Source organism: Nyctibius grandis, chromosome 7 (assembly GCF_013368605.1).
Source record: "Nyctibius grandis isolate bNycGra1 chromosome 7, bNycGra1.pri, whole genome shotgun sequence".
NCBI classification, from domain to species: Eukaryota; Metazoa; Chordata; class Aves; order Nyctibiiformes; family Nyctibiidae; genus Nyctibius; species Nyctibius grandis.
The window spans coordinates 24,559,306-24,586,093 of record NC_090664.1 but is presented as its reverse complement, the minus strand read 5'-3'; the positions used below and the strand labels follow the sequence as shown (position 1 = coordinate 24,586,093).

Here is a 26,788-nt window from a genome sequence, read left to right as displayed (position 1 = left end):
GGTATGTGTGACGTTCATCCCCTGTCTTGCACTGTACACCCTACCTGTCACAGCGCTGCCTACTGCCCCTGTCCATGCCCCGTTGCAGAGGTGGGTGTATGCTGTCTGCAGAGCTTTGCCGCTTTCCCAGGAGAAAACTGAGTTTTCGCTCCTGGGGAAAACTGGGGGTAGGGAAGAGAGAAGGCAAGGAGAGGAGGCTGTCCAGCGGTGATGGGTGCTAACTTGAGGATCCTGTAAGGAAAACCCCGTTGTCAGCTGCCGCAGTCTCCATCTGTCCAGGAGACAGATCCTAACTCTCAGCAGGACCAAGTCATTTGGCACATGGAGGAAGCAAAGGTTTTGGATGATGGAGGAGACTTGAACCACAGACCTCCCAGGTGCCATCGAGTATCCAAATGTCACAGGAGTGTCACAGTACTTTGTTATTGTGAATCTTTTCTTCGGAAAACACAATTGTGAGAAGTTGAAAAAAAAAATATTGCCCTTGGCTACTATCTGTCATGTTAGTTGAAGAGCAGACAGACGATCCTTCGCCATAAGGCAGAACCAATCTCAAGTACTGGGCAGATTCTTGGGTCTTCACTAGCAAAAAGTGCTAGAGGTAGTTGAGAATTTGGGTGGATTTCTAGAAATCTCCGAGACAACCTCTGTATTAGCTTCTTGATTACAGTGCGGAATCATGTCCCTGTGGCCACTGTTCCTCCCATAGAGCAGGGACATGGAAGGGGACTCGTAATTTTGGTAGTGTCTGTATATGATACAGGCTGCTGTATCATATACGTAGGTAGTGACAGGCTTTGGTCACCTGTGTAACAAGTGCTGTAAGGCAGAGCAAGACCAAAGAAGAAAAGTACCATCTGTAATGGTGAAATGAAACTAATCTATGTGTAGCTATATTAATCAGCAAACAACATGTGCAACTTTTGAGATACCGTTATGAAAAATAAACTTCACATAGCATGCGTGAAACCTGCTCAGACACAGAGGAGCATGGTGCTGTCGTCTGATACGCTGTCAAATGCTGCTCTTCAGAAAGCACATCATCTTGTAAAACTGAGAAAGGCGCCGTGCAAATTGCCTAATGCTTCTAAAAATAAGTGAGAGCTGCTCAGCCCCTCTCCAAATTTTAGCAAGTCAACCGAATAGTACATAGTCGTTAACCGTGTCTAACATGCTGTGCCACAACTGATGACTTACTATAAGAATTATGTCAAGCATGCTAAATACGGAAAGGCTGCTTATAACAGCACGCACAAAACCCGTCCCTCACTAACATCTGCCCCCACCTTCTGCTCCCCCCTAGCCCCGTTAGGTTCAGAAATGGCCTCTCCCGAGACGGCTGCAGGTCCTGCAGGGAGCGGACAACAACCCGGCTCCCCCGCCAAAGCCAACTGCGCTGTAGCCAGAGAAACGGGCAGCAAAAATAGAACAGCAGGATGGCTGCGCGTGGGCGAGGCAGAAACCACATCGCCAGCAAAACCTCCCGGCGTTATTTTAGGACCATACAGCGGCCGTGGCGTTTTTGCTCGCATTTCACAAAAATACTCCCCAGGGGAGGGGAAGGAGGGAGAGGGGTGCGAGTCCGGGCGAGGAGCGGTCCTGTCCCGCTCCCTGCCTTCCCTTCCTCCCTCTCTGGCTTCTCCCACCGAAACGGGCTGGGCAGGGGGAAGGGGTTAATGGCACTCCAGGCGCGGGGAGGACGGCCGCGGTTTGAAAGACAAGAGACTGGACAGCTGTGTTTGCTGTGGTATTTTTAAACGCATTAATGCAGGCTCCAATCACCCGGCCATGCCTGACCTATTTTTGGCTCAGGCCGGCCATTGTTCTATTTCTGCCGCCGTTGGGCCGCGCGGGTGCCGATTCAAATGCAAATGAGTTATCGCTGCCGCTCCGGCCAACTGCGCCCGGCCGCCCCGCCGGGGAGAGGAGAGGGACGCGGGGAAAGCGGCGCTGGGCCGCGCTGGGGTAATTCAGACTAAAGCCTCGGGGGCTCCCGATCCCTGGAGAGGGGGCTTGCTGGGTTTGCTGGTTTCTAAAAGGCTGTGTTTCCCCCCCCCCGCCCCGCCGGAAAGGCCAAAGCGCAGAGATATTTCTTCATTTCTTCTTCCACCTGCCGTTGGCTTGCCCGTAACGCAACTGCTCAAACTCGGCGGTGCACGGCCCCCCGCGCCCTCCCGGCTCCCTTCCTGCGGGCGGGGGCTGCCGAGAGCGGATTTGGGGGGGTTTCTCTCTCCCGATAGATATTTGTGCAAATGCTTAAACATTGCTAATTGCCGAAGCGTATTATCTTACAACCCTTGCTGGAGGAGGTAGGACCACAGAGGGTTGTGCCCGACGCCCTTGTGCAAGTGCAGTGATGAATCTCTCGTGTAGCTGAAGTGCAGACTGGCTGGAATATGCTGCAGACAATTTACGAGAGTGAATCGTGTTTTTCCTCAGATGGGGTTTCTGGACGTGAACAGCTCTTGGCTCAGCAAAGAATGCACAGTATGATCAGCTCAGGTAAGAGACAGCTCCGTACCTCAGACTTCAGTGGCTGACCGGGAAAATACAGCCTAGCACGACAAGAAAACACCCTTCCTTTAAAGAAGTAACTTTATTTTTATGGGCTTTATGTAAGTTGTTAAATAATTACAGTAGTATGTTAGATAGCAGCTGCTGCTTTTGTGAGGAGTTTGTATCCTTCAGGCTGCTGCTTTCCAGACAGAGGAAAATGCTCGCAACCAAAATCAAGTTTGTGATTCCTTGTTTGTTTTGTTGCATGGTTGCAAAATGAGGCTTGTGGTACAGGCTTATTCACAGAGAGAGGCTTCCTCAAACAGACCTTGTCAGGAGGCTGCAGTTAGAGCCCCTCATAGGCAATTCTGGTCATATGTCTATTGTAAACAGGATTTGTTTTTTTCTGTGAGTTTCCTTTTCTCCACTTTGCATACAAAGGAGTTTAATACTAAATCCCTTTCTCTTTTCATTACAGTGTTGCTTTAAAATGTCTTTAATATGCATGGCTTATTTTGTTACTTTAAAAGTACTTGGAACCTGGCAATGGTAGTCATATGTAATGACTCACTGAGATGTAAGTTGGAGTGTGTTTTTTAATGAAGGTATTTCAAAGCTGTTCTGAGAGAACACTGGACAATTTCCTCATGTATTTGAAGCTACCCTTGTATTTTCTAGTTTCTTTGCTAGCTATGTTTGAGACCTGCAAATGATTACTGAGGATGAATTAAAGTTGGAAGAATTGTTGCCATTCAGATAAAAATGTCATTTAGGCTAAAACAGTCCAAATTTCAGGTTACTGTTGTCCATTCTTTCTTAAGCCTCTATCAATTCCAGTTCTGTTTTTATTGGCTGAAACTGTCTTGAGACACAATGTTACCTGTTTTATGTCTTTTCAGTCCTAGGTTTCTGACTTTGTTTTTCATAAGTTGGCTTTGTAGAGGACCTATATGTAGAAATGCAGGGTGAATTGTTTACATTGTACTTTAGTCTTCGTTTACCCCCCTTTTTCTTTTTTTTTTCTTTTTCTTTCACAAAGCTTGTCAGTGCTTCTGAATTTTTAAGATTAATTATGTGTGTAGACCACAGCTCTCTTCACATATTGCCTGTTTTGGTACACCTGTTGAGCCCATGTTTGTTTGTTATAAAAAAAAACACTATTTCTTTTCCTGCTTTATAGAAAAAAGACCTTAAAGTTTTACTTGTGTTTCTTACATACAGTTTTAGAGCAGACTTCTAGTTTCAGATATGAAAATAAATTGTGGAGAGATGGTGTGAAGTGGTAATGTCTTTACTATTAGAAAGGACTTAGATATGTCTTAACCTCATGATTAGTGTTTTTCAATACAGAAAGCCAAGGCTACCTCATAATGATTATAGGCCAAAGGAGGGGAATGAGAGATTGAAAAGCTATTATGGCAAGTTAAAATAATGAGAAAACCTAAGAGGAATGGAGACTTGCAACTGGTAAGGTTTAAGACTGGCAATTTTTCTATTCCTTTATAAAGCTGCTGGTTGGTTTGTTTCTTTTTGGATCTCTCAAGGAATTTAATATTTCTCTAACTTCTTAGAAGAGATGTTGATCACTAATTACAGTTCCTTTGTCAAGGACAGAAATCAGGTGAAAGACTTGTTTACAAATATGAACAACAAAGCTCTACCAAAGACAGTGGGTAAAAGCAGAAGTTTCTCCTGAAAGTGTTACAGTTCTGCAAAGCTATCTACAGTGTCGACCTCTTGTTCAAGAATTATTGCTTTTCTTTGGTTTTCCTGAACAGCTCAGCAGGTGTCCAGTGCTTTTGCATTGGTCAAACAGATAAGACTGACTGCTTCCCCTCCCTCCTGTTGTTTGGGTTTTTTTTTAATACTATGTCAAGTTGAAGTTAGCTGTACACAAGTAAAAATCTGTTTTTTAAGCTCACTATGCTACCTTGTAACTGCCAACTAGTGTTGCTTAAGTAATAGCAATTTTCTCATTTGAAACACAACAAAGGGAGGTAATTTTCTCTAAGTTTACAGCTATGCTTTTCTTCACTGGAGACAAGAATATCATATAACAGATGCTTTTTATCTGATATTACATTAGAGCCATATAACATATACAATTTCCCCTGTAGTACCAAATAGAATAGAGGGGGTTTTTAGACTTTGAAAAAAACCCCACCACTTTAGTCAAGAACATTATCCAGGTAAAATATGTTTAAATACGTATTCTGTAGAACACAAAATATTCCTCAGTGTTTCGGTTAGCCTTTAAAATACACACCTAGACTGGAAGTAGTTGCATTGCACATAGTCTGCAGTTTAATTCACATCACATGAAACCACAAAGTCTGGTGCTGCTGTCGATTACCTTCAGTTCCCTCCAGATCAGGGTCTTGCAGGATCAGGCGTGGTGGCTTTTCAGGTATTGTCTCCCTCCGTGGTGCATATAGGGGAGAAAAAAATAGCCAGGATATGACGATGTGCTCTAGTGTTTGGAGTAGCTAGGATCAGTCATTTGAATTTTGCTTATCGCAGTATCCTTACTTTAAAGTTATCTTCATTACGTGTATGTGACTTTTGCTCAGGTTAAAAAGTTGCACATATTTAAGAAAAGAGCAGGTCCCTGAACATTTACAATCTGCACCTTTGATATTCTTGAAGTCTTTGAAGCAAGCACAACTTAAAACTCAATGTTTTTTTGGGTTTGCTAGTTTCCATATGCAATAGGCCTGTATTATGCAACCCTGATTTTAAACTGGGCTGGATCCATCCCCAAAGAGGACAGATTCAATGGCCAATGGATACATATTTGCAAAGCAAGCTGTCTAAGGCATTTCTGACAATAGCAGTTCTTCTGGTATTCCCTCAATTACTGCTTTGCCTGTCTGTCTTCATCCCTGCTTGTAAATCATACTATGAATGAGATGATCTGGATAGGTACCAATCAAAAAGTCTAATTATGAATGGAGCATTTAAATCGGCACTGACTCAAGAAAGCTGTGTGATTTGCAGACACCTACACCTTACTGCAGAGAGCAGTTTCAGCTATCTTGAGAAGACTGAACTAGATTCTCCCATATGGTACTGTTGCTCTAAAATGCAGCAGTAAGTGCTGTGCATCTTTATTTAAGAAAATGATGCTGATGCATTCTTATTTGATACCATAATTATTTTAGTTTCATGATTTAAAAAATAGATCTGGAGTCTAAAGCCTCTTATTTAGCTGAAAAGTACTATTTAACTATGCTGTTGCTTTTATTTTACCCAAAAAGTCTCAACTTCCATGTGTGTACAATGCTACAGTGGACCCTAGCATTCAGCTGGCCTCTTATGTTACCACAATATGAATAATAAACTATAAGTCCTTGAAAAAAAGCATTACGTGCAGCACAGTCCATGGCAAGAACACTCATTAAAACGTAGTCAATAAATAACTAATGCAGGGCCACATTACTCAAGTAGATGTCAGTTATGTGAAGGAGAAGAACCTACCCAGCCATGGTATCTATAGATGTGGGACTTTAAGAAGTAATGCTGAGTTCATTAACTTGTGGTGATTTAATATACTGTGCTGTTTTTCGAAAGGATAAGGTTGCTACGTTTGCTTCACTGGCTGTATTTTGACATACACCCTTGCACTGCCCTGCCTCAATTCCACCTTGGCTTTTATTGGGTAAGGCATCCTCTGCTTCCTGCCCAAAGCTGTTGTGTGGAAAAATCAAGAGTTCAAGGAGATCTTGAGCTTAAAGCTTTGGCTCGTCACTGAGCTGACAGGTGACCTGAGCAAGTTATGCAATCCTGCTTACGTCAGCTAAGCCTTTTGTGAAATATGGAAAGTGATACCTGTCAGGCTCAGGAATCTATAGAGCAAAACTGTTCTAAAGGGAATATAATGATTCAGAGTGATTAATTTGATTGACTTTGTCTACCTGCAGGCTTGCAAAAAACCTGCAATTTCACAGATGTAGTAAGTGAATGAAGTCGCAGTATTTTATTCTCTGCACCAGTCAAGAAATTCAAGCTGTGTCACTTGAATATAAATGACAGAATCAATGCTACATGCATCATGTTGTACGTGGGTTGGCAGGTCCTCATGAGCAATCTTCCCTCAGTAAACCCCAATGTACAAAATTTATCATCTCATATGTTGTATCTGTCGTGTAGCTGCACGACCATGTATACGCATTTGTACACATGCATTTATATTGCCTTCAAGGAAAATTCATTGGTATTTGCTCTCCTGTTTTTTTCTGGCCTAACAAAACTTCCACCTGCTCAACTGTCCCTGTGGAGAGACTGCAGAAGCAAATTCATTTAAAGGTTTGCTCTGATATTCATGAAAAAATTTGACATATTGCATATCTGAATCAGGTAATATAAACTTCTTACAGATACAAAATGATGCATATGTGGTATCTCAAGCAATAACTCTTCAGAGAGAGCAAGAATAGATATGCTGAGCTTTTACTTTGTGATTCTCTTCAGAGTAATGAAAAAAATTGAGTGTGAAAATTCAGTTCAAGGAAGTTCTGGATTAACAGCCAGAGAGGCTTTTTCAATGCCTGCAATAAAGACTAGGTAGAAAAAAAACTCTAGTGCTTCATAGTAGTAGCTGAAGGATTTGAATTAATTGTTACGGAAGAGTCAGAACTTAGCCTTAACAATTAACAGAATGAGAAGAGATGAGCAACACAGATCTGCAGGTCTTATGTAGTTAAAATCTCACTGATTTGGAGTAGAGGCTCTGCCCAGTAATATGTATGCTGGACCATACATTTGGTTATGAATTCAGTTGCACAGAAATGTGGCAAAATGGAATGAAGCTGCGTTTTCTGTTTTACGTTATTGAGAAGACACTGAATACAGACCAATGTTGCCAACTTCGTGTGTCCCTCTAATGCTGTAACATTGCTTTTTTATTTCTTTTTTTTTTTATTTAAGTCCCAGCTTCCGGAGCCATGTGATTACCTGACAGTCTTACCTTGTATTAGAAGATATGCTTATAGGTTGTGGGAAAAAGCCTGGAATAAGAATTTCAAAGTACAAGATTAACAAGAATGGCAAGCTACAAAAAGCTGGAAAGTAAATTTTTAAAATGCAGAACATAATTTCAAAATGTCTTTGTCTTTCCTGATACCATTAAACACTGCATTAACACAGAGATTCACTAGTACTGGCACTAGGACACTATCTCCCCTCTCTTTGGTGTGTTGGGCTACATGACTTTATTGGAAAAGAGCTATTTACTTCAGACGTTTATTATTCTAGCTGTTCAGCTTTATAACACCTATTGGCTTGCACTGCACTCCAACGTACATGATTTCAGAAAGTCTTTCCTCTTGTAAAACTGTGTACAGAGTCCGTTTAGTTCATTAAGGTTCGCATTGTATGTGAGGAACACTTGTAACTCTTACTACTGCTACCAGAGCTTTAATCAGACCTCTGTTTCTTACCGACCGTTTGGCCCCTTTCTTCTGGACAGTCTTTGCGGAGAAAGGAAGAGCTATGAGAAAGCAGAATAGGTGGCCTGCAAACATATGTGTATATACACATTAATTTCAGGTTTTGGTATAGATGAAGGGGAAGGTTTCAGGTGCTGTTGCATTTTAACCTTTCCCAACTACTGTTGTGGGTGGGGTTTTTATATGGTGGGTACAATCCAAAATATTGTAGAGAAACTAACTGGCAGATATGATTATTTAACACATGAAAATCTAAAATGCCCTGTTCTGTGGATCTCTTTAACAGGCTGACTCCTGGGTCAGTTATTCTTAGCCTAGTTATTTTCATCTTATGGCATTACAGGTCTAAGATTAGCCTGTTAGGCGTTATCATGCCATCTGAGTTACCTCCTAATATAACTGTACACCGGAATGATTATTTATAGACAGAGCATTCTGTCATTTTTGCTTTATTTCTGGTAGTTTAAATAAAGAAGAGCAACGTTGAAGAAAAACCACAGATTCCTTCCTGCTGCCAAAACAACATGATAGCTGCCTGCCGAGGAGCAGGGATATTGTTTAAAATGTGTCCTTGCAGCAGATGCAAACATCCTCTTTATCTCACCCACTTCTACTAAAACGAGGTACCTCAGGGTACCACCACTCCTGTCTCTTCTGGAGAAGGGAGAGCGGTGCCAGGTCAATGCGCTGAACGATGGAGAAGACGAGATTGTGGTTGCTGATGAGAACAAGGATATCCAGGTGCTATTTTAGGGGGCTGGCACTGTCAAGCTCCATGTTCAGTGTGAACATGTCACATATGCACACAGCTCCTCCAAAATGGACCCCGTCTAGTTTCGTTATATAAAAGTAATGTCTGCTGTTCAATTAGCCTTCTCGGTGCTTTTCACAGACGTAACAGGAAGCTTCAGCAAATTGACACAGTTTTAGCAAACCATGCTTTATGGCTGCTTCATGACATTTCTGCTCGCTAGAAAAAACTTGAATCCTAAAGGAGAAGTGTCATTCAGAAACACAGTAAGGCATATTCTCACCTGAGGAAGTTCACTGGGATCTTTGTGCTCGCATGTGTTTAACTAGGAACAAGCTTTTAGTGACAGTTTAGTAAAGAGCAACAAAAATAGTAAAGTGGCAGATCTTCAGCTGGGTGACGGTGCAGCCTCTGACTGTAGTTGTTGCTCTGGAAGCTGGCAATTTATAAAACAGTGAAGTATTAATGGATTATAATTATCGAATTAACTCTATCTTTTTTTTTTTTACCTTTTCCTCTAAATAAATCGTGTGTTTCTATCTTTGTGCACATTCTGGGTGTAATCAGGGGGCACCTGATTTGTTCTACTTCAAAATGTTACCGTGTAAAAAGGCTTGCAAATCAGTGGAAGCCTTTGCATGGCTGAATGATATGGTGCTGGTTTAACTCCCATTATATAATAAGCAGCCCGTTTCTTTTTGTCAGGCTGGCAGCTCTGTGCATGACTGTAAAGGTACTTTGGCATTTAGTATAATCTGAGCATAGCCAACACATCTGTTCTATTTGTTTTGTGTCTCACGGTTGTAAACTTCTTCCAGCTTCTGGAATATACAAACACAACAAGAGCACCCAAGAATTCTAGCCCTTTGTGGATGAATGTGCTTGAAATGCAGAAAGCTTTATTGTAATGATAACACGTTCCTTCTAGTAATGAAACTGAGTATCATCAAAGGGAGACAAGAGAAGGAACAGAATGAATTCTTTGAAAATGCCAAATATATAAATCATGTTTTTACAATCAAAGACTATTGTTCTCTTTCATGATCCCTGTGGTTGAAGGTATGCATGCCACAGGGAGGAACCACAGCTATTCAATTCAGTGAAGTCTGGAATGGAATAATGAGGAAGCTTAATGTTAATTTAATAATTTCCTCCAGTTGTTCTGTTCTTAATCCAAGTTTCCTTTTTCTGTCTTGGTGCCCAAGGCCACCACCTTGTTGGTGTTGTGCAGTAGTGGTATGAGAGGGAATAGGGAAAACAGACCGCTAGTGCCTAATCTTACATGGAGACTTTTTGGTGTTTGCTACTCCTGTTTAAGTTTACTAAAATGTTAATGATGGCCTTTTATTTACCTGTTCACAACTCCTTTTCTTGCAGAGACAGTAAGTTCTTAGTTCTCTTCATCTACTTGTTTGATCTCTAAATCATCCCTATTGAACATCCCTATTGAAGAACATGTATTTTTCCTAAGTCTTGTGTAGTCTTTTTCCTATGGATACTAAAAAAGTGAAGCTCCTGGACTGTCCAGTTTTTTTATATTCTAATTTGAATCTGACCTTGAAGTTCTAAAATGCATGAAGGAATACAGGTACTACAATATCACCAAGAAACATAAAATAAAATACCTAGATTTTTTGAGATTTCCTGCTGACATGAGGAGTGACAGAATAAGTCTGAGGCACAGAATGATGAAAGAAATAGCAAAAGGAAAATCATGAGTATAAGTCTTTATATTAACATATCATAGAATCATAGAATGGTTTGGGTTGGAAGGGATTTTAAAGATCATCTAGTTCCAATCCCCCTGCCACAGGCAGGGACACCTTTCCACTAGACCCAAGTTGCTCAAAGCCTCATCCAGTCTGGCCTTACACACTGCCAGGGAGGGGGCATCCACAACTTCTCTGGGCAACCTGTTCCAGTGTCTTACTAACCCTCACAGTAAAGAATTTCTTCCTAATATCTAATCTAAATCTCCCCTCTTTCAGTTTAAAACCATTACTCCTTGTCCTGTCACTACATGCTCTTGTAAAAAGTCCTTCTCCAGCTCTTCTGCAGGCCCCCTTCAGGTACTGGAAGGCCGAAATCAATATGTGTACTTTTACTCATAGATACATACTGTTAAAGGACTATATACAAATTACTTAGATGCCTCAAAATGCTCATCATAAAAATCCGTGCACATCAGCTGCTGAAATCTAGTGGGACCTAAATTCAGGAGAGTACTTCACCTCAGGAGTCCAGTAGATGCTCACCAGCCTGTGTCGTGCATATGCTCAAAAATGTTCCGGGCTCCAAAGACAGATCCACTCATTCCCATGCACACATCAGAAAGTTGGCATCCTTTTATTTGCTGTCACTGTTTTTCTGACAGGATCTTACAGGATTTACACTATTGTTTTTTTTAAGAATTGGCAATAGTTATCATAGAAGGAATTCCATAGGAAATAATAAGTCTTACCTAGGTTTCTTCAAGGACTATGAGGGAAGGACTGGCAGGAGGGAAAGAGGTTTGAAGAAAATGTGAGAGAATTTTATAAATGGAGTAGTAGTGCAGAGAAGAGCTATACAAGCACTTCCTATGTTAAATGCTGTTGTGAGCGAGGGTGGGGAAGGGACTGAAGATGCAAGAGAACTAGGTGGGAGGTGGAAACCAGGGGAGTTTTGAAGTACACTTCTAACTGTCTGTGAACACAGGAAAAAATATAGGTGAAAACAGTTAGGAAAAAATCACTTCAACTGAGATGAGAGAAGTTTCTGTCGTCGAAAAAAACTCCAAAGTCATAATGAAGAATACATGGGAAAGTAGGACTATTTTAGAATCAACTAAAGTAAAAAACAACTCAGGACTATGTTACTCGTGTAGTCACACAGTAAGCTAGTATTCAGGGATTTCCCTTGCCATTGTACAGACTATTTTTCTACTTTTTTTATCTGACAATAAGTAATTTGTTTGGGAGAGGAAAAGGTGTAGGACACTGAGTCTGCTTATGCACGCGCTACAAATTCTGCTGCATCTCACCATCTCTAACTCCTCCCACCCCCTGAAATGTAGCTCAGCTTTCCTAGAGAAACTGCAGAGCAATCTCACCAGAGATTTGCAATAAATACCCGTCGCTGTGCCACCTGCACCATCCCTATCTTGCCTTTTCTGCTTGGCCTGGTAGGCTGTTTTCTGAGCACTGTGCTTGTTTTCTGGGTTGTTTTTTTTTTTTCCTCTCATGCCAATACATACAGGGTGATAATGGGGCAGCTGCAGAACTTACGGGGGAAGAAGGGAAATTGCAAATGGCAACATCAAAGGGCTGTAGGCAAAGGAATAAGAAGGAATGCTAATGCAGCTGAATTAAGTAATGGTGATGCTATGTATGATTAAGGATACTTAATACTGACACAGCTATTTTTGTTCAGAAAATAATGGTTAGAAAATGGGAAGACTACCCTTGGGCTGAAATTCTCAAACCTCATCTAAGAGTGAATGCCTCTCTCTGCGTGCATATATACTTGTCTGTCACTGCCATGCAAATACAATTACAGAAGATGTATATACATAGACTTACCATCAGTCTTACTCCATCCTCTCTCACTGAGGACATTGTGGTATGGCTATATTAAAATTTGACAAAAATTTTAGGAACACTGGGCTTCACAAGTTAGTTCAGGTGAGCTCGGATGAGTGCCTAAGGCAAAGTGATTTTCCTCCTCCTGCAGGCTTAGCAGCCTACAGGAAGTGGATGTGCATCCTGTAAACCTCCCCATCTGTCTGCCATTCTTCATCTGCAGATATCCAGAGTTCTGCAGCAGCACACGTTTATTCCCGAAGACCTCAGGAACTCATTCTTAAGGACCTGTCTTTATTATTTCCTCTAGGGAATACTATTGCTAGGTCTATTCTAGAGGTGACTAGGAGCTCCAGGTGCAGGGCAGGTTATAAAACATTTAGCAGCCGAATGGGCTTTAATGTTCTCCTGTAGATTCAGAAAGAAGAAGGTGAGTGTAGGAATCTGGACTATTACTTTCTTCATTTTCCTCTCTCTCTTTCTCTCTTTTTTTTTTTAAATTTTTTGTTATCTGTGAATACTACGTATTTGGTTATATAGATGTAAGGTCTCAGTACATAGTTGTAAAGATGACAGCTGGCATTGCTGTGAAGGAAGAGCAGCGGTCCCATCCTCTCCCTGGTCTTGGACTCTCATTCCTCTGCTGAGCAGTCACATCCCTTGTACCAGCCCAGGTATTCATGTGTCCATTGGGACTGATGGAATTAACAGCTGACCCCAGTTAAAACATGCCCCCCTGGTTCCCTGTGCCACAGCAGGTGTGTGCTGCGGTGCAGGGAAGGAGGACATCATCCTCGGGATGAAGGGGCTGTGAGCCACGAAGGGAGGATAGAGTCTAAAAGGACAGAGCCTAAAATTTCACACCCAATTAACACCTTGTTAAACCACCAATTAACTACATAGTACTTCACTGTTAAGTAGAATTTTTCTAATACTGCCCCTGTGAAGCTGTCAATAATTACCTTTCATCATCCATAGGGTGCATTTCATGTTAGTAGGAAAGGAAAATACCCTACCAATGTATATTGTTTTGTATTAAGTAGAAAATTATATCTGTGTAGGCCTCAGCAACCTGCACCAAAATTGAACATACTGAAGCAGTAGCCATGTGCACCCCTGAATGATACCAGCTCTGTGCAGTGCCATGTGAAGAGTCTCCAGGAAAGCCTTCGTGGCTCTTGTGTGCAATTTCTGCTTCATTTTTTTTTTAATCCTGTCTTTGTGGAGATGTTTTGCCAGACATTCTTCCACTGTAATCCCTCCTATCCTCATTTATTTTTGTAACCTAAGAGTGCTCCAGTATGCCCTTATGCTTTCTAGACAGCCTGAAAATCAGTAGAATTCAAATTATGGGAGGAAGATTTTCCTTCGTGTGATGCTGTTCCCTGGTTGCTACTTTGGTACTGGTATCAAATACTTCCCTATGTAAACCAAAACCTTAAAATAACTCTAACTGATGCTGACATGCTAGCAAACGCAGATCAAAGGGACCCTATAGTTGTCACAGTTGTTGCAGTTTATTTCTTTCTGAGTGCAGTTTCAAGTTGAAAGTACAGTTTGACTCTCGTGGCTGGCACTGGGCTGGGCCCGGCGACATGAAGTGCAGATGTTTTTTGGATCAGAACACTTCAAAATGACCGTGCTCTCCACAAGAACAACCCCAGCAGAAGATGCAAGATCTGAAAGAAGAGAGGTTTTCATTGCTGTGGAACACTGTATGTCTGAACTGGGGATAGCCAACAGACTCTGTCCCAAGTGGGACAGAGAACGGAAAACCAGAAACATTAGGTAGTTAACATTTATGTAGGAAATAACGTGTTGTGTCCAGCTGTCAAGACTGATATTAGAAATAATTGTCCAAACCCTCAGTAAAGAGAATAAAACTCAGCTTTCTGCTTAGATAACATGTTACAGATGTTTGAACTTCATGATTAAGAACGCAATATGAAGTCTACCCAGAAGACAGTAGTTGCTTTCTGAAAAAAGAGAAAGGCTGTATAGATTAATCTTACATTTCTGCACTAAATCTACTTGTTGTTATATACCCTTACTTGCAGCTCCCCAGAAGGCCCATAGTTATGCCGATAATTCTAATTTATAATACAGTTTTCCTCTTTCACTATAGATAGATGTATGCTTAGGTGGATGTAAAGAGTATGTGTTCCATGCAAAAAAGCATAGTAGTGCAAATGAAAATCAGACTCTTTCTACTTAGGGAAGTCTTTCCAAGCTCTTAATCATCTAAATCTAATTAGCCTTTTCCCTGTTTCTGACATGGCTCCCTTTGAGATAGGTAACAGACCTGGAATATTCCATGATGACAAACCTTCATTGATGAATATGAAAACTTACTTTTATCCTGCTTTCTGTACTTCCTGTTTTCATTTTTGAATCTGCTGTACATTGACCACATGTTGTCACTGACTGCTGTCTGCAATGACAGCCATCTTGTTTTTAAGGTTATATTAAGGTTAATGAAGCACAGTAAGGTATATTCCACTCATGCTCCCAACAGAATTTACCGTGCACATACAAAAAATTAGTGAACTCTTCTATTTTGTTTCCCAGTCACAAACTTTATGAGGACCTCTGGCATTCCTCAGAGCCTTCCATGAATATCCTGAAGAGATTTGTTCATCTGTAGTTTAAACCCAATCAATCTTTTTTCATTGTTCTTCTTTCTAGACCTGTATTAAGTAGCAATTACTGTTGCCTCACTGCCTGTCAACCTTTCTTAAATTCAAAAAGAATATTTATTTCCTTTCTGCTTTTTAATCTTTAAAACTGTTTCTGATTAGTGATAGAGTTTTTGTAACTTCACGTAAAGGCCAGAGCAGGATGCAAACTCCTGTGAGACACCTTGTGAAGGACACTTTGCAAGTCCAAATAAGTCTGTGGACCTGGTCCTTCACTGGTACTGTGTCACAGCCCCACTGAAATCTGGGCCCTTTTTAGTCACCATTTCATTAACCCTTTGAAAGAATTTGTTATGCTTTTGTGTCTCAAAATATGCATGCAATTATAATTCAAAGGTCATAATTGCATCCTACAAAAGCCAATTTGCATCAAACTTGATTTGTTCCCTCAGTGTTTGTGAAATTAAAACAAGTCAAATTTAAAACAAAAATCGGCTCAGTTGTGGCTGTTAATGGAGGATATAGTTTCTGAGAGAACATATGGGGAAAGAATATCTCTTTCCCTTTCTTCTTTTAAAATTACATACATGGCTCTCATTTGGCTAAGATAATTTTTGCTAAATCTTTTGTAAGATTAATCTGTAAGCTCAGACAAAACATTAGAAATTTTAAATTCAAAGCAACTTGTTTTTAAAATATCAGGAGATTAAAACAATTACTGTAGTTTATGCAGTTCAACCTGACTAGCGTATTCACAATTAGAGTGCTAGTTAAGCAGATCATATTTAAAGTGAACAAAGTATTTTTGCTCCACCACTCATTTGCAATACTGTTTGTATCTGTGTTCCAAAGAGTTTAAAATGAAAATATAAAGATTACAAGTCTGATATAAATACTAGAGGATAAAACATATGAAGAGGGATTAAGGGAGATATATTTATAGTCTATAACAGAGAGAGCTCAAGGGACATGGGCACAGGCTATAAATAACTTCAAGGTAACAATATAAATGAAGGAAGGGCAATTATTTGTTCTCAAAAGATGGTGAAGCATGGAATAATAGCCTGAAGCAAAGAAAAGAAAAGTTTAGGTTAGATGTTAGAACTTTTTTCTAGCAGTAAGAGCTGTGGAGAGCAGAGACATAAATAAGGTAGGAGGCTGAAGCAGAACTTAAACAGCACACAACTACAGCTCTTTGGCTACAGATTAAAATTACTTTTAGATTGGAGTCCTGTTACAAAATTCACGGGGCTAGATTTAGTGATGCAAAACATTTTTTTTATTTTCTTACCTGTTATATTTTATAATGCCCACATTTATGGTATGCATTAATTTCCTATGAAGACTACATAGATACAACATTCCTTCCAAGATTATTGTGCAGCTTTAACTAGATAAAGGGTGGAAAATATACATTATTAGTCAATTATACCTCATTTAGTAGTGGATTATAAAGTCGTCTTATTTTAATCAAAGTGGTAGAGTCTTCTGCTATTATTTGTTCTGGTGAGAAGAAAAAAAAGCCTTCTATTCTCATCAGTCCCCCATGAGATGGTGGCTTTTGAACACATACCCTTAGGTTGCTCATAAGGAAAAATAGCTTGTGTGAATCGTACATGGTGATGTTCAGAACACTGCTGTTTGCTGGATCCTGCTGACTTCACTAGAATGAAATGACTTATGTAGGTTGGGTACATGGCCTGCTTCAAAGTGAACCTTGATACGGCCATGACAGAAGGAAAAGGGAGGAAAAAAGGGCACGAACTCCAAAACAAATTGGAGTGTTGTAACTACCCCACTGCAACCAGGTGTAGCCCTCTCAGAACAATACGGTTCTAGTCTAGGTCATTGCTTGTACGTGTTTTGCTTTGTTCCTCCTTCAGGTTCAGTGTGTCCTGGGAGGCTTCCTAATGCTGGAAATTTTATTTTGCATTTAAAATTTTTAGACAAGGTGCTTTCACTGTAACCCAAGTAAGAAAGGTCATGTCACACCATGCTATTGAGAACAACAGAGAAGATTTGAAAGACCAGAGTTCTTTCAAAGTGGTGTCAAATATGTTTTGAGGGTGTGTGTTGTGAGATAGAGGGAGAAGAGTGAAAAAACTGGCACAGATATATTTGGACCTTTACAAATGATTACCACTTACTTGATCATTCAGTGGATGTGTGACTTTTTCAGTACTCATGGGCTTTTATATTGTCTTGAGAGCAATATGACAAAAATATTGCAATATGACAGTGCAAATGTTGCAGTATGAAATTAATATGAGAAATTGTTTTTGTCTTTGCTTGTATAACATGTAATGCATTAGGCAATTATAGTTTTGAGGGACCTTATGGCTTTAGTTGTTACATGCAATATCCATCGTAAATATTAAGGAGTTAACGTCGATTAGATCATGTAGAAATGTTTGGCTTGCGTAGCTTCAAGAAGTATGTGTATTTGTACAAGGAGAGGGAATGTAATTTCTGCTTATTTCTGCCCAAGATTTCATGCTCAGTAGCACTTATATGCTTGAGCTGTTAGCACCATCAACATCTCCACTGCTGTTAAATCAGGCAGGGTCTGCTCTTAGAGGCTTTTGGGCACGACCTGAACCTGAAATTTTTAACCAGTAGTGGATTGGATCCACTGTATAATAGCTCAGAACATGGCCCTTTTAATCTCTCGCCATTTATTTAATAGCTTACCTCCTTTTCCCTGTCTTTCTTCTATTCCTCTTAGCTAATTTCCTGCAGCTTTTCAAAAAATTTCTGTCTTAATGGAGGATGGTGGATAATAATATTTCATGTTTATAATAGAGAAAAAATGAATATCCTGTATGGTGGAGGGCAGCAGTGGTAGGAATTTGATTTTTACAACACCACGTCTTTTTGTCATCCCTTCTTGGCAGCACTCAAAACCGTGTTTTACTCTTTGGCCAGATGGCCACACTGGAGAATATCTTCTTCTCACTCAATGGCCACCCTTTGAAATATGGAATGTCCATGTGCCAGGTGGCTCTGGTGGTATGGTGCTATTAGGTAGACTGGATACTCTGGTCCTCGGGATTTGAGATACGTTTTTAAGAGAGCGCTGCTTGTAGCCTTGAAAATCAGCAGTACTGCAGCGTCGTCTCTGCAGAGAAGAAACCAGCTACCTCCTGGAGTAATTTGTCTCATTTTATTCCATGGTCTTCACATCGTACTGTTGGTGTCTGAATACTGACAATTTATCTGAGTACTGATAATTTCACTCACGTGAAACAAATGCGCTTTGGTAAAGCTCCAGCCTTTAAAGACTAGACTGCTAGGAAATTAGAGATCTGGTTTAATTTATGAAAAGTTAGTACAGAGGTGTATGTTTGCAGCCTGGATAAGCATAGTATTTCTTAATTACTCTTTCTGCACAGGACTTGCCCATGATCTTTTCCTCTGTCACCTGCGAGTCTGTTTTCCTCCAAAGCTGAGATGGTTTTATCTCATGTGCCTATAAAAAGATGTTCCCTAAGGGTTTCTTTTCAGGATGACCCATACAGTATTCAATATTTAATGTTTGTTACATTTTGAATGAGCTGTCCATAAATATTTTCATATATTTTTCTGCCAAGAGTCATCTGTCTTATACTGTAAAAGTCCTTATCACTTTATTTATTTCACCTTCTTGACTGACAGTATCCTTGTTTCATATTGACCTTCCCCAAAGTTAAAGAAGTGCGAGTCAACTTTTTTCTCAATTTTTATTTCTATTGGCATTTTCCCCTTGTTCATTCTCAATTCATGCAAAGCTATGGATTTAATCATAACACCTTTGGAATGCTTGGACTGTCTTTTGGTGTGGTGATACCTGTCCTTGTGAGGGGAAAAATCACTAAATAAGAAAATCCAGAGACTTTGGAAAATAGTTTATAATTTGAAAAAATAAATTATTTGCATTTTGTCTATACAGATTTTAGAATCCATTCAAATTACTTGGTTAATTTGCTATCACAAAATAGGAACAGTTCTTAGTTATACTGGTGACAGTCACTTGCAGCTTTCTAGCAGACTCCCCTAGGGCATGTTTGCTTACTTGATGGAATGTGTCCTGTCCAGTAAGTGGGTACCAGTTTCTGTCCACTTCATCTTGTGACTTTGTCTCCTGAATAATGCAAAATGTTGATTATTTTTTCCCAGTGATATGAATAGATATCCAATTTGTCCAAAATTTAAAAATTTATTGCTATTCCAAAATTAACAATCTTAAGGCATGTCTGATGCCAGCTGGTAAAGTTTGGGATTAAAGTGCCATTTTCTTTCAATTGCATGTCTTTGTAGATGGAAAAATATTCAGAAAAAGTTACCCTCTGATGTGAAATGTCATTTGCTTGTACTTAGGCCAAAAGCAAATGTTGTGCATGCGTGAAGACTTGCATACTTTTACGAACTTGAAAAGGGAAGCATGAAATTAAGTATTATTCTTACTTCTTATACAAAGAACAAAATCACGTGCTGATGTTGTTCAGTCTTTCAGGAAACATTTTATGTTTAGAATGGAGGCCCCAGGGCTGCCCTGCACAGCTGAGCCTGAAGCTTCTGCAAAAGTGCATATTCTTATGCATTTCTTCTGGCACCTGTGCCTACACTGCCGTTGTTGTGGCTTGAAAAGTGAGAAAATTATATAGGCCGTTGGGCTGCGCTGAGCTCCCGACTGCGAATGCTGCTTTGCTGTAAGTAAGCAGAGAAGTAAAGGAAAGCTGTTATCCCTGTTTTGTTACTGCACTGTGATCACACCGTTGGTAAGATCCCCAGGACACGTACAGAGGTCCTTGTGGGGAAAGGGCCATTGTTTATTCAGTTTTCTAAGTCTAGAAATAAATTATCAATAAATAAAGTTATAAATAAAATAATGTGTTGTGCCTATTTAGCTCTGTACGGACTTTGTCGAGCAAGCTGTTGAATATTCTGGTTCTGATCCGAGGAGGGAAGTACCCTGTGTTGAAAGCTCTGTTGTTTAGAGACCCTTAAATTCTTCATCAGTCTGAAATGGTATGTATTATACCTGGATGTCACTCCATAAATCTATTATACAGAAAACCTTCTGTTGACAGATCTGAGAACGTCAGGTCAAGAAAAAGTTCCTTATGTTTAAAGAGTTGTGTGAAATTAAAAGACTGTATAATATTTTTTTAATTATTTCTTTCTGAGAATTATTAAAATTGCTATGGTAAAGTGATGATGAAGTCCTACACTTTCTGCTGTCATAATAAATGTCACCACATCTTTGACTCAGCAGATTGAAAAGTTTTGTGTTGTCATAAGTACTGAAGACTTCAAATTAATAAAGACTTTTTCCGGTGGCATTCCTAAGTTGGTTGGATGTTTGTTGTCATCTTAAACCTGATTGCAGCTTTTGAAAGTCCTTCATTAAAATTATGTTCCTTAAAGCAGAGGCAAATGTTTTGAGGAAGTACCTTTGGTAGGAGGGGAAATGAATTTCTGCTTTCATGCTTGCAAATAACTTGGTGAAATTATTTGAGTGTTTAGGAAACAACAGGACTCACAAGTTTATGCGAGCCCTTATGTTGGATAGACTAAGTGTCAGTTACCTGGAATTGTATTACCTGAGCTTTTCAACAGGCAAGGGAAAATACATTTTAGGATAGCAAGGTGGAATGATTATCGAGTCTCATAAGTTATTTTTAACCATCTGTTAAAAGGAAAGAACTAGTAAGTCTTTTCTTTCATTTGCAATAACTGTTTCTTCTTACCATTCAGCGTATCAGTGTATTGGTTTTTCTTGTCTGTTAAAGTCACATTTTTGTACCCAGAATAGAACAGAATTGTCATTGTGGCAGTGGTCAAAAATGATGCAGCTTACTTGTAAACAAGTTTAGCTTTGAGATTTTCAGACTCGTGTGATGTGCTACTAACATTTACAATTTAGAAGGAAATGACACTAAATATTTGTGAGGCTTGTGAAGGTGCCATTCAGCTGTCTGCTAAAATGTGGCTGCTTTTATTTTCCCCCGTTATTTTTGGCCAAAACATTTCAACCGTTTTGGGAAAGGAGCTAGGCAAAAATAAACTATTCTGTCCTAGAAAAGTTCCATCAGTCTGCCTTATTCTAGAGCACAAAACTCTGGTGCTTTCTGTGCTTTAGGTCAGGAACTTGGCGTGTGATATTTGTGGCTGAAAGGTGACTTTTCACTTTCTCTGTGCAAATCTGTTTTTCACAGAATCACAGAATCACAGAATCACAGAATGTTAGGGATTGGAAGGGACCTCGAAAGATCATCTAGTCCAATCCCCCTGCCGGGCAGGATTGCCTAGACCATATCACACAGGAACGCGTCCAGGCGGGTTTTGAATGTCTCCAGAGAAGGAGACTCCACAACCTCTCTGGGCAGCCTGTTCCAGTGTTCAGTCACCCTTACAGTAAAGAAGTTTTTCCTCAAATTTAAGTGGAACCTCCTGTGCTCCAGCTTGCACCCATTGCCCCTTGTCCTGTCAAGGGATGTCACTGAGAAGAGCCTGGCTCCATCCTCTTGACACTTGCCCTTTACATATTTATAAACATTAATGAGGTCACCCCTCAGTCTCCTCTTCTCTAAGCTAAAGAGACCCAGCTCCCTCAGCCTCTCCTCATAAGGGAGATGTTCCACTCCCTTAATCATCTTCGTGGCTCTGCGCTGGACTCTCTCTAGCAGTTCCCTGTCCTTCTTGAACTGAGGGGCCCAGAACTGGACACAATATTCCAGATGCGGCCTCACCAGGGCAGAGTAGAGGGGGAGGAGAACCTCTCTCGACCTGCTGACCACACCCCTTGTAGTACACCCCAGGATGCCATTGGCCTTCTTGGCCACAAGGGGCACACTGCTGGCTCATGGTCATCCTGTTGTCCACTAGGACCCCAGGTCACCTTTCCCCTATGCTGCTCTCCAACAGGTCTGCCCCCACTTGTACTGGTACATGGGGTTGTTTCTTGACGAGATGCAGGACTCCTAACAACTTGCCCTTGTATATTTCATTAAATTTCTCCCCGCCCAACTCTCCCAGCCTGTCCAGGGTCTCTCTGAATGGCTGCGCAGGTCTTCTGTTTGTCAGCCACTCTCCAGTTGTGTGTCCATCAGCGAACTTGCTGACAGCGCCTCTAATCCCTCATCCAAGTCATTAATGAAATATATTGAATAGAACTGTCCAGAACCGACCCTTGCGGAACTCCGCTAGACACAGACCTCCACTGGACGCTGTCCCGCTGACCACTACTCTCTGGCTTCTTTCCTTCAGCCAGTTCACAATCCACCTCACTACCCGATCATCCAGACCACACTTCCCCAGTTTTAGCTGCGAGGGATGCTGTGGGAGACTGTGTCAAACGCTTTACTGAAATCGAGATAGACCACATCCACAGCTTTACCATCATCTATCCACCGGGTAACATCCTCATAAAAGGCTATCAAGTTGGTTGAGCAAGACTTCCCGTTGGTGAATGCCATGCTGAGTGCCCCTAATGATCCCCTGTCCTTGATGTGCCTAGAGACAGCACCAAGAACAAGTTGCTCCATCACCTTTCCAGGGATGGAGGTGAGGCTGACCGGTCTATAGTTACCCGGGTCCTCCTTCCTGCCCTTTTTGAAGACTGGAGTGACATCGCTTTCCCTCCAGTCCTCAGGCACCTCTCCCGTTGCCCACGCACTTAGGCAAAGATGATGGAGAGTGGGCCTAGCAATGACTTCCGCCAGCTCCCTCAGTACCCGCGGGTGCATCCCATCAGGGCCCATGGATTTATGGACGTCCAGGTTGCTTAATTGGTCCCTGACCCAGCCCTCATCAACCAAGACAGATTCCTCCTCTATCCTGACTTCTTCTGAGGCCGCAGGGGTCCAGGGCTCCTCAGGACAGCCTCCAACAGTATAGACAGAGGCAAAGAAGGCATTCAGTAACTCCGCCTTCTTTTATCCTCTGTCTCCAGGACCCCCACCTCATTCATCAGTGGGCCTACATTGCCTCTAGTGTTGGCTTTACCTGCAATGTATTTGAAGAAGCCCTTTCTGTTGTCCTTGACCTCTCTTGCAAGGTTTAATTCCAAGGAGGCCTTAGCTTTCCTAGTTGCCTTCCCTACATCCTCTGACAACAGACTTATATTCCTCCCAAGTGGCCAGCCCTCCTTCCACGATCTGTACACCTTCTTCTTCCACTTGAGTTTGCCCAGCAGTTTTTGTTGGCTGAATTTAAATTGTAGATCAAGTTTTACTATTGTGCTGCTGATAAAATGTCAAGATAGTCTGTCTTCAATTAGCATGTTGCAATCTTGTCCTTTTTAGCAGTTTTGTTATTCAAGGCAGGGCAGCTGAAAGCAGCCCTGGCCTAATTAGTGGTGCATGAATTGAAGGCAGGAACCTGTTGTATCCTCAGCGCTCTTGCAGACCTGTCCACCTCCATCCCCAAGCGTCCAACTGGACTTTGATGAAAGGCCCGTTGGAAACTGGAAGCATAAGGGAGAGAAGGGGAAAAAAGAAAACTGAATAGGAAGGGAACCTACTGGTCAGCCAAGGAGAGTGGATCTGGTTGAGGATTTCTGAAAAGCTCGGGCATAGTGGGAAGCATGGGACTGGGTGAACGATAGAAGCCAGGAGCAAGTAGGGTGGAAGTGACAAAGAATGAATGGAGGATCTGAGAAGGGACAAAAGTGCAAGACGCCAGGAGGAATAGGAACTGTGTAATCACATCACATTTTCTTCCAATAGAACTTCTGCTTTATTTATATCTAGAGTGGATGACAGATGAAAATGTTTTTATAACCTAATAGTTCCATACCTGGCTGCAGGCATTATTAACTTCACCCGGTTTGTAACTTACTCAGTATGCAAAATGTATTAATTTCTTCATGAGCTTACCTTTTGCAGCTTTCTTAAACATTAATATATTCACACAACACCTTTTGTGAAATGTGGGATGTTGTTGTTGCTGTGTTATGGATGGGAACTAAAGTGCAAAGTATTTAAAATACCAGTATACCAAAAATCTATGAATTCATGGTGCCCTCATTAAACAGATAAGGGCTTGAGATTTCAGCATGCTTACTTTATATAGTACTGTTATTTAAGACAGAGTTCGGGGACTTAATGTTGCAGTCTGAATAGAGTTCTATTAACATAGTCAGGTAATATAAAAAATGTTTAACTCATCTTATTCCTCTTTAGAAAACCAAACATTTTTGTGAAGCAAAAGATGATTTATCTTTATCTGGAGTGAAGTGAGCTTCACTACAGGCAAGGAATAATTAACTGAGCCTTCTGCCCTGCTTCGTGAAAATGTTATATATGATTTTTCAGAGTCATAACATTTTCTTCCAACACGTCATTGGTTTGGATTTTGCTAAAGCCTGTTTAGGTAAGGATTGCTGAGAGTGAGTGACTAATATAAAGTAAGTGCATAATATAATATATCTAAGAAATGCTGTCAGTTCTTGTGAACTATCTGGAGTGGTTCTTCTTTGTTTCCAGTGGCTTTTCTACAACATGCAAGCTGTTATTTTGTTGATGCACTGTTATGATTTCAGAAGAATCCTGAAAACAAATAGTATCCCTCTGTATTCATTAACGTGTTTTCCATTGTTTTAGGTTAACTTTAGATACATTATCAAAATGTTTATGGATATTTTACCTTTGAATCCTTAATTAGCTGGCAATAGCTGTAAAAACACCTAAAAAGTGTTCTTCAAGCTTATGAAGATTGCAAAATTGGGAGCTCAGGGTATGTCAGAATTTAGCTACTTGTGCAGTTTATTCTAAATCATACACTTATTCCAGGTAACACCTAGAGCTTGTGTAAAGGAGAGAAGTTGTTTACTATGATATGCAGTTTGGGGAACACTTTGTACTTTGATTATAATGACCACAGGCTTACTCCAAACCTGCTACCTCAGGATAACAAAAGCTATGCTTTCCAGTGTTTTTGGGGTGACTGCCATATCTCTGAATCTTTCTACTAGAACCCAGGAATTACAGAATTCCAGTCTCTCAGTGGCTCTTCTTAGTGGCTTCTTAAGTTAGGACAAGAAGGAAAAGCATCTGCTTAAGAATAATATCTTGCCAGCTGACTCCAGTAACCGCCTGGACAGAGCGGTAATGAACGGGGTGAAGTGGGGTGGATGAGGAAGGGAAGAAAGGAGGAAGAGGAAGCTGTAATGTTTCTCCTGGGAGTCTTTGGCGAAAACTTCCAAACAGTCGTGAGGAAATTATTTACTGTCAGCCTCTCTCTGGTTAATCGGCTCGGTTTTCAGTGTAAGCCTGATTGTGTTCATAACCATACGGTATCCATGTTGCTCATAGTCAGGAAAACTGAGAAACAGTGGTTCACTACACGTGCAGTTCTGACAGGTAGGAGAACTCTTTTCTTTAGTAAATTAATTGGCAGTTGTCTGCATTATAAAGATGTAGATACTGTTTGTACATCTTAGAATCCCTGATTAATGGAAGTTGGACTCTCTTGATATCTTCCTCTGATGCTCTGCAGTCGCTTTTACAGCAAGGCAGAGTGGAGTAACTCGGGGTGCATCAGTGCTCCTCTCGAACGCACCAAGCTGATGCCTCGCAGTTCATCTCTCCCTGAGTGCTGTGGCAAGATCAGGCTTTCTGACAGCCAGTACACCGGATATGTTTAGCCTTGCACATGTAAATGTTAGTGTGTTAAGGAGGGGTAAGGATAAAGAGAGATGCATCCTGATTTTGCTTAGCTGTTTCTTTTTAAATACTTCTGCTCTGTCTCCTTAGTTTCTGTCTAGGAAGCAGAATGGACTGATTTCTCATTGCCTTCAGCAGTTATCTTCTCATGCAGAACATCAAAGCTTTGGGCTTATACATGGCTTACCTAGAGCCAGGAATATACCCCTTTCAATGGGCTTGAATCAGTGGAAACTCAGTGGAGTGTTTCTTATTGGTCATGCTCCGGTCAGGGATGACAAATCCATTTGCTTTATAGCCACAGTATCTCTGTTGGTGGTCACTGTTCAGAGCTGCTTTGCTTTCTGAACTAAAATGAGCCGTGCAGTGAAGTTACCAGATTAAATTCACCCCTCTAAATTCTGTGCTCACCTACTAAAAGCATTAACCAAATATAGTGAAAATAAGGCCTCTGATTAATGAAGTGTATCATTTGCTAATATGTGAAAGAGCCTTGGCTCGCTCTTTGCGCTTGCTCTTCCTTAAAATGTTTGCATTGACACAGGGATTCCCATAATGGGAGTGACATAAGAACAGCTATTCCAGATAACAAGCCTGGAATCAATATAATATATAAGTCTCTGTGTAACTTAAGTGCACAAATAAGTAATTTTGCAGTCCATATACCAAAGGGTATGGACTCCTGACACTTGGACTGTCTTTTGAAGGATATCTCATAGTCTTACACAGGTCAGCTTCATTTATGGAGCAGGCTACTGTTTTCAAGTAAAGCTATCATACTGTCGTATATCCTTTTTGTAAGCTAGAGTTGGAATCATTCATGACTTGGGGAATACATTCACAGCTTTAAACCCCATTTCATTAGATTTAATATTTTTCATTTTTGTAAGTCCCTGATTTTTGTAGTTTTGAAGGAAGTATTTCAAATGTTAGCACCAATATGAATTCATGATGTGAACTACAGTCATGAGTCTTTATGATACCTACAGCTTCTGAGCTGCAAAGGAAGGGCAAGTGATAGAGAGAAGGAAGCTCCATTTTTTTCTTTTCTCCCCTTTCATGTTCAGGTAACACTGACTAGGGACATAATCTAGTTATTAGTTTATAAAGCTTTAGGAATATGCACCTATTTATTAATAGTAATAATAACAATATTAATAACCACAATAGCAATAGTAATAGAAGTAATAATAAATTTGGACTATGTTGCTTCTCCCAGTGGTGATAAGCCACAGGTGTGAAAGCTAGATAG

At 40.7% G+C, this 26,788-nt stretch overlaps 1 protein-coding gene across 4 annotated transcripts in view; it reads left to right on the top strand.

Moving 5' to 3' along the window:
• The first annotated feature begins 1,847 nt into the window (after positions 1 to 1,847).
• The window catches only part of HDAC9 (histone deacetylase 9), a 294,314-nt gene continuing 269,373 nt past the window's right edge, over positions 1,848 to 26,788 (top strand). For 2 of the 4 annotated variants that reach the window (XM_068404568.1, XM_068404567.1), the window contains exons 1-2: positions 1,848 to 1,965; positions 2,440 to 2,502. In XM_068404568.1, coding sequence (XP_068260669.1) covers positions 1,866 to 1,965; positions 2,440 to 2,502 — 163 coding nt within the window. In that variant the 5' untranslated portion in view covers positions 1,848 to 1,865. The remainder of the gene's footprint in view (positions 1,966 to 2,439; positions 2,503 to 26,788) is intronic. The other 2 variants (XM_068404565.1, XM_068404564.1) reach the window with 1 other exon arrangement.